The 8,950-nt window shown below is 46.7% G+C and overlaps 1 protein-coding gene across 1 annotated transcript in view; it reads left to right on the forward strand.

Annotated features, from left to right (window-relative positions):
* Positions 1 to 4,139: 4,139 nt before the first annotated feature.
* T265_12963 (hypothetical protein) overlaps positions 4,140 to 8,950 on the forward strand; it is a gene marked incomplete at both ends in the record, with an annotated part of 20,923 nt that continues 16,112 nt past the window's right edge. Inside the window, 2 exons of the mRNA XM_009166512.1 lie at positions 4,140 to 4,267; positions 4,303 to 4,686. Coding sequence (XP_009164776.1) covers positions 4,143 to 4,267; positions 4,303 to 4,686 — 509 coding nt within the window. The remainder of the gene's footprint in view (positions 4,268 to 4,302; positions 4,687 to 8,950) is intronic.

Raw genomic sequence — 8,950 nt, forward strand, 5'->3', positions numbered from 1 at the left:
TTGATCTCTCCTCATGCAAATACGTTTTTGTGCGTTCTGATCAGGTCAAACATCCTTTACAACCTCCGTATAACGGCCCCTTTCCAGTGCTTGCTCGACATCAGAAACATTTTACGGTACAGTTACACAACAGAACGGAGAACATAAGCATTGACCGTTTGAAACCAGCATCCATGGATTTTCTCGATCCTTGCACTACAGATAACGACAAGCCCGGAAATTCCACGACAATATCCAAGGCCCCATCAGACACAGATTCCAAGAGCACACCTCACCACATCACCCGCTCCGGCAGACACGTACACTGGCCAGATCGTTTCATCGCAAGTTGACATCAACTAGTTCATCACATTTTGACACACCAAACGTCCAAGCGACCATTTTTTTCATTATTTTTGTTGTTGTTCCTTTTCGTTAGGGGGAGAGTATTTGTAGCGGACATTCACATGTCCCCTCAACCAGCTTCACCTAATTTGTCCAGTACATGAGTGTGTACTAGATCCCGAAACTGACCTGCTATTACAAGTCAGTTCCTGTTTAGTACGCACGGAACGATTCATGTTTTTGTACACACGTCAAACTCTCCTGTATAAGGACAGAACACAATCAAACACAAGCACACAAATCACGTGACAAACGCCGTTCCGCCCGCGACTTTAACCGATCACAAGTCAGTTCCTGTCTAGCATGCACCAAAACACACATTCCCACGTTCACTGCAAACGCGTACAAATAAAAAATGAACCTGACAAAACAACACACTCCACCACGCACCACGCAACGGAGATACGCAAGGCGCTCAACACAACGCAGCATCCGTGCACGCGGTAAGCAGTCTAATTATAAGTAGCGCACTAACACTGGCATGGTTGCACCTTGTGGAACGAACTTCCAGTCAGTGTAGCCCGTGGGATCATTGCAGCACTGAAGCCCGACCACCACGTCAAGGTGTCAGCTTTAGGTCGGGCTTATTTTGTATGATAAACAGTGGGGTGGGTAGGTAGTTTTTACCACATTCCTGAGCCCAGAATTGTCGCCTTCTCTCTCAGTTCAATGTGCTGCCAATGGTTACGAGCGGTTCTGCGAACGACCACGTCAAGGTGTCAGCTTTAGGTCGGGCTTATTTTGTATGATAAACAGTGGGGTCTCTGGGTAGTTTTTACCACATTCCTGAGCCCAGAATTGTCGCCTTCTCTCTCAGTTCAATGTGCTGCCAATGGTTACGAGCGGTAACCTCTGCGAACGGATGATGTGAGACGTCTTCAGCTGTTTGACCACGCATTACTCAGGAGCGCTGCTGGTGTTGGATAACGTCAGTGAGGTCCAACGAGGTAATTAGAAAACGGGTGCTTGGTCGCGGTCACTTCGATCGCTTGAGCTGAGCGGTTTGGCTCTCGAGGTGGCCTGTACCTTTTTTCAGATATCCCACTGCGCTCTGCTTTTTCACGCTGTGCATCTTCAACTTCAAGGAGTGTATTCATGAACCCATGCATGAAACGCCTCAGTTCGTTTTTCTCAACGAATTTATGTCATCCTCAATTTGCCACCTTATTTTTCATAACTACATGTTTGCCATACGTTGAGCAGAGTTTAACATGATTGGCGATGTTGCTTAAAAGAAAGGGACACGCTATCCTGTCTGTTCTAATCCTGTAGACTAGTGGGTCTTGTTGTTCAGACTCTTATTCGGTTAAATCGCTCCGACAGGCTATTGGTGATCTGTCTTTGTAGCACCTAGCGCATGCGAGATCTATATCGCCCCGTGAAACGAACAAAACCTGCAAGGTTTTGAGTTCAAGGAACACTACAATGTTGATAGAAGTCTCAAGAAGTTTCACTGGATTATTCCTAACGGATTCCCTACCGCAATCTACCGAATTCGGCCACATCCCGAATAATCTTGTGTAGATTTCTGTGTAGATCAGCGACTTCGCATAGCTTCCTGCAGCGCATTTATTTGCCAGGCGACCGGCAAGCACCAAACTCGGGCGAGACAGCCGGATACTGTCACTATTGCTTAGTGTAACGTCCGATATACCAAATGCTCTAGGCACTACCCAAACGAACTTAGAATGTATGAACGGAGGGTGTGAAGAATTTTTCTTGGATCCGTAGGCAGCAGCGGAAATTATTGGCGTAACACCGCAGTATGCATGTGTCGTCCTTTGGAATGAGATCTTTGTTCATCACGTAAGACGAATCCGAATAGTACGCAAGCACCCTGAGGTGCGATAAAGTCTCAAAATGGTACTTAGTTTCTCTACATTTAGGGAACTATTGAGCTCTATATCAAGGTATCGTTGACTGGAAAGTAAATTTTCAGTACTGTGATAATTCATTTTGAATAGCCCGACGACCTTGTCGTTGCAGGTTCTCTGGCGAGGTTGGCTAATGTACGACTGGATTTCCACAACTAAAGGATCGTTACTTAACATGTGGCCGTGGTGGTGTTGCCAACGTTTCTTCTGCTTGTGTTTGTGACATGTCCGACAGTACATCAAGATGGTAGTGCCGCTACTGCATTAAAACGTCGTCAGACCCAGAAATGGCCCCTTTTAATATGGCGGCAATAGATGTCTGGACCCTTCCTTCGCCCACCAAGTACTGTACGTGGTCTTGGCAGGTAGGATCCACATGCGCAGTTAGCCGCGCACATTACCGACGCCGACCAACCCTTTATGCTGCCATCAATTAGAAACATCAATTCAATCCAATTTACCAGCTACAGGTAATGTGTTAAGGATACGTTAGTTCCGACTACCTCGGTTTTAGCGGCCGAACAAGGGAGATGAAGCGAAGCATCGGTGGCAGGGGCATTGTAATTAAACTATTGTCGAATCGTTATAGTTATCGGAAGAAGCAAGAAACCTGACACCCACGCACTGAAAGTGAAAGCTGTGATATAGGACGTCACCGACCTACCAGTGTCCCTAGATGAAATCAGTCCCAGGTTCTCCATCCAAGAGAGGGCAGCTGTCAACCTGGGTTCACTGGCTTGTGTCCTCATAATTCGCTGCTAGCACATGTACTCTCTGCAGACAGAAATCCGGGAGGTAGACAGTCTTTTGACGTGGAACCAGCATAAATATGAAGCTGAGTAGCTCGGTCATCGCGATGGATTTCTTTCTTCCTGAAACCATCTGGTGTACATGAACATTTCTGATTCAATGTTCTAGCCAGACCCAGCCAATGCTTTGGAAGCGCGTGCTCAAGCGCGGAGGTTTTTTGTGCATCCTCTGTGCGTAGGCGCAACGTATCTGGTCCACAAAGCAGTGTGGGTTGCATCACCGCTGTGTATACTCTCCTCGTGTTAGGCAGGAATCCACGCGGATCCCACTATACCGCACGTCTTTAGGCGCTGCTACGGCCGAGAAGCCTGGCCCGCTCGAGGTTGGCCCAAAATTCGGAACGCTTGCCGGTCCGGCATCAAGGCGAGATCTGATTGGTCAACAATCTGGACCCAACAGCCAATCATGACCCAGTATTGGCCAAATGCCGGTTGCCAATGGAGCTCCAGAACGCGTCAGAAATTCCAGAAAGTTATAGCCGCTTACGCTATATATACGAAGCGCTGTACAACTGTTCCTGATTTCGTTTTGGGCGTTAATAGACCTTTTGCACCTTTGGTGTTTGTTTTGACGTGAACGCTAGCTTGGGAGGCTCAGACCGAGAACTAAGCTGAGGCAAATACAGTTACATCACCTCGGCAGACAAGCAGATGTCACATCAACTTCATAGTTGTCGGGGGTTCGCGTAATCTGGTCCCTGTCCGGTCTACCGAGACTTACACAACTGTCAAAGTGAATAACTATACGAACTGTGTCGACTGGCTGGTCCTCAAGCATGGTATATGAGAACGATCCAACCCAGTCTTATAGCAACATGAAACATGGTATCATAGGAGTATGAGCAACCAGGGGCTGTTGCTCAAGCATACCGACAGTGGTGGTGTTAAATACGCACGAGGTTCGAGCTGTATATAATTGAAACAGGCTGACAGCACCCTCCATTTTGGTCCCACAAAAGTATGGGGAAAGCAAATTTAACCATTACGCAGCGGTGAGTTTCCTGATGTAGTGTTACCGTTGGTGTTGATGCTGACCCGATGTTTGCTTTTATTTTACAGGCACGTCCTTTAGAATATGCGTGGATTCATTGCTTTGGTTAGTGGGGGCAAAGACAGCATCTTCAGCATAATGGAGTGTGTTGCACATGAATACAAACTAGAGGCAGTTGTCAACCTTTCACCGACGCCTGAAGGCTCTCAGTATGTTGTGACGTTTTTGTGTATCATTGTTTTAGCCCTGTAGAAATCGATAGTTATATGTATCAAAGTGTGGCCAGCGAAGGAGTTAGACTGATTGCCGAAGCTCTACAAGTGCCTTTATACCAATTCCCAATCAGCGGAAAGCCTTATTGTCAGAGTCTGCAATATGAGGAGTCCGCAGATGATGAGGTGGAGGACCTTTTTCAAGCCTTGTCCAAAGTCAAGGCGGACTTCCCCTCAGTCCATTTCATATCCAGTGGGGCTATTCTATCGGACTATCAACGCATCCGGGTTGAGCACGTGGCGTCCCGTCTTAGATTACAACCCATAGCATTCCTTTGGCAGGTTCCTACAGATAATCTCATTCGTGCGATGCTCGCCGCCTCTTTGGATGCAGTCATCGTGAAGGTAAGCGTTTTGTTGGTTTTTGACTGTCCTTGATATCTTTGATTAATCACCTACAAAACTCGAACTTGCTCTAGGATATCAATCATTTGGACTTGACCAATGACTAGTGGGGTCAATCTTGAATCACAAGAAATACTTGTGTCCCGTTTATGTCTCCTCCACTTTATGTCACCGTGATGTCAGGGTCGGGTCACTGACCAACCGAGACAAAACCGCTTACATACACCGGACAAAATAGCACGCTAATCTTATACCTTGCTTTCTGATCTATTTTATAGGCTCCAAGCCATGTGCCAGAGGTGCGTTGGTTTCATGGCTTCATTCTCTAATTACAGAAGTAATTAGTGGATGGTAACGAATTGGACAAAAAAGTTATGGTCCACTGACCTTGAATGGTTCCACTTTTTGTTAGGCTAGATATAGGTACAGCTACTTAATAGAGGTGGTATGTTTCATACAGCAAGGTCATTAGCTGCGTGATTGGAACATGTTTAGCAGTGTTGTCAACCGTTCACTTGTCTTGTCGGATTCCTCACACAGTAAAGCTCATTTACTGGGGGCGAGATGGTCCAAGTGATTAGAACGCGAATTTACTGACCGAAACGTGCGTGGTTCGAATCCGACCAAGGCCTCTCGACTCACCCTGCCCAGGTTCGGGCAACCTGACAGTATCCCTTCGGGTGGCATGGCAGTTAGGCACCGGAAGGGTGTTGAAGCTGAACGATTTTTTTAAAGCTCAGTTACTAACATGACCCAGTCTTATTGTCTTCTGCATATGCGCTTTCTGCGAGACAGTGCTTTGGAGTGCGAGGTACACAATATATCAGCATAACCTATCCAGTTCTAGTGCTCCATCTCTCCCAAAAACGATGCTTTCTTCGGCAGCATGAGGTAAAGATTTATGTGCAATTTTCGCAAACAGTTTTGCTACGGACCCGTTATAGACCTTTTGGCTTGGTTTCGCTTTTAAGGATAAGCGTTCATCGATCGACTTACATATCCTCATCAACTTCCCCATTTAACCGTTTCCTGCTGTATCTACAACCACATGCCATAGACGGCTTTCATTCTCTAACCAAGAAGAACCCATTTCACTTAGGTTTTTTGTGCTCGAAATCGCTCACTGGTTAAGACGCAAGTTCTGTGATTCGAACCCAACCTCTGCATCTCGACCGCCCCCGTCTAGGCTTGGGCAACCTGACTGCATCTTAGGCTTCGTGCTTCCTTCGAGTGGATGACAGTGCACGGTTTGACCAAATCCAATCTCACAATGTGGGCTTTTCGGGATCAAGTACTCTCAACACCGTTACATCCTAAATCTCTTCAACGTGGACATTTTCACATCTCTAGAGCAGTACGTCTCGTATTGCGATACTTTGGGTATCCCTTTTCAGAGGAAAGAATGCGTCGTCGCCTCCGAAGACGTTTTAAGTTTGAAAACGCAAGTACAAGCTCACGATTTGTAGGAAGACCTGTAATATCCCCGCAAGGGACGACTCAGGTACAATGTCTAGTTGGTTACCTGTCAGATTTGTCGAACACAGAATGCTGTTCAAATTCACAGCTTAATGGTAAGAACGGCAGGTAACTAGCAAGCGCAATCCTCAGTCCCTGCCGACTTACCACTTAGCATCGTTGGGAAACCCAAGGATTGTCAATCCTCACAGAAGTTTGACTCTATTTCATGTGGGTCTTTATAAGACTATGAAGGACATCATCAATGACAAAATTGAAGGTGTGGATTCCCGGTGCACTTTGCTGGTGCGTATATCCTAGCCCTCCCAGACGTTTTGCGTTGGAGGTGTTTTATTATTGTCAGATATTTGTTATCCCCTCTTCCATCACGAATAGTCGTACAAGATTTCCCTAATCGAGAGGAACCTTCGGGTAGATGTGCACCGGAGTGGTGTTACAACTGAATCATTGGTATGATTATTCGTGGAGGGATTCATCTGCTGTGGGGATGTTCAGCAAACTTACTACCGTCGTCCTTGGTAGGTGTTGTGGCAGAAGATCAACGTTTGATCGATGCACTCCGTACCAATATCGAGAACAACCTCCTCTTACCACACTAACCAGACAAATTGAAAGGATAATAGAATCCGGAAGTTTGGGGACAGTGGACAGAAGGCTAACCTCCGGGTTGTCTTGAGACCTAACCGTAAGAATCGGGATGACCACCAGTTCGTCCCATTGGGACAACACCTCTTCGAGCGACACTCTAGACACCAAGGCTTGACAAATTTGTTACCGCCATAGTTGTAAGACCATCCGGGACCCATCGGAGGTTTTCATTTCCTCAGCTTCCATTACAGCCGGTGAATAAGGCATTATGGGCCACGAACTGTCACGAAGAGACTGGACCTTACCGTGGCGGGTTGCGCTGCGCACCTCAGCGATCCATTGAGCTATACTGGAGTGTCCCGCGACACTCACATAGTCTCTCATATCAGGTTGGTCAGTGGTTAGAGGTCTGACAGACACAGTCTCCTGGCCTTCCAGGTTGGGGGCTGGAACATGTGGCGAATTGTCCCGTAAAAATGGAAATGCATTTGCATTTCCCGCCAAACATCGCTGCCTTGCGGTTAGGCTTTTGAGCCAAAGGCTTTGGTTGAGGACCCTAATCGTCTTCCTGTCCTAGTGTGGGTGCCCCAGTAATATCCCAGCCCTCGTACAATACGGCAATGAAGCATCGGTGTTGGACACTGATATCATGCTGTCGATGATGATGCCACGAACTCACTCTACGAGTGGCTCAGCTTGTATAAAGGCATTTGCGTCAGCGAATTCTAGTTAGAATTGCTCTCATCAATCATCATCAACGACAGCATGACATCAGTGCTCAACACCAATGCTTCACTGCCGTACAGCCATGACTTATTTGAAAGCCTTATTGTAAAGAAAAGAATAAAGGTGGATGGGGGAGGGACTTAGTGCTAGCTTAACACAATCATTCCGAGGTGCCTACACCTCCAGAAATTCACTCAGGCAATCTGGACAGAAACTGACAACAAGAACGCCACTGACATCGGGTGCCAGCCATATCTTGTAGTGTCTCCAACCAGGCACAGCGAGGATCACGCGGTCCCCATCCTGGAAGAAGAAATCATGCCATCGACCGGGTCGCCTTAATCCCCGAATGCAGCAGGATGGGGAAACGAAATCAGACAGTAACTTGGTTCTGACACCATAGCCTGTTTTAGTGGCGCGCTCGCCCAGTCGTATAATAGCACTTCGTACTTTGAGGGTGAGAGACGCAATTCGAAACGCATGGTAACATCACTTAGGTTATTTGGTGTGTTTCTTATCTGAATGGAAACTGAAAGAAGTAGCGCAACATTGGCCAAATATTCAATGAATTTAAGGGCTTCCCAGGAAAGAAGGTCCAAAATTAGGGTGAAAGACAACAAAAGTTTCTCACTTAATTAATCCACTATTAGGTTATGGAGAAAAGGTGACAAACAGTAAGCCTGAAGGGCACCACTTTTGGTCATGTTGGGAGAGTATTCCCAGCAGACCTTAACGCGCCCGCAGGTATATAGTATGATGGTTGGAGGACTGTGAAGAAAATGCGTGGCACACCATTGAAAGATAGACATCCCCACAAAGCAGCGCGACCGAGCCGGACATTACGTTCAGACATGAGAACAACAATTATTGTTTTTCTGTGTGACGATGCTCCAGCAGTTGTCGTGAGGTAGAGATATGGTAAATGCAGCCACGACCCGAACGGAACTCTGCTTGGTTTTCACGGCTCTCCTCACAAAGGTGCTGGTATTCCTGCGTGGGATCATATCTGTGGGCAACTTGGAAGCGATCATGATCAAACGGGCACTCTGATAATTGGCTGATATTCAGATATAACATCTATTTTGAAGACAGGAACGACATCAAATATCTGCTATTCCTTTGGCACTTCCTGTCTTACAAATGGTGTGCACAGGTGATTTCGAGCTGAGTAATTCTCCGTCCTTAGACAAAGCGGAGAAAGACAGTAAAAACCTTATCCCTTCATCTTCTGTTACGACCGAGCCAATAAAGTCCCATTGTGACCTTTGACCTTTATCTTGGAGATATGTATCACTGAGGGATTAAACTTGAATCGGGTCGTGGCCTGGTTCACAACCAAACGCTAAACTCTGCACTCCCGATTTCGAAAAAGTCTGTATTTTGCAGCCTGGCTTATTGTGGCTCCAGTGACAATTTTTTCACGACCTATCCTTAGCAACACTGGATGTCCTACAGATGAATGGTCTCCTCATCGGAGCGGAAAAA

Source organism: Opisthorchis viverrini (genome assembly GCF_000715545.1).
Source record: "Opisthorchis viverrini unplaced genomic scaffold opera_v5_26, whole genome shotgun sequence".
NCBI lineage: Eukaryota > Metazoa > Platyhelminthes > Trematoda > Opisthorchiida > Opisthorchiidae > Opisthorchis > Opisthorchis viverrini.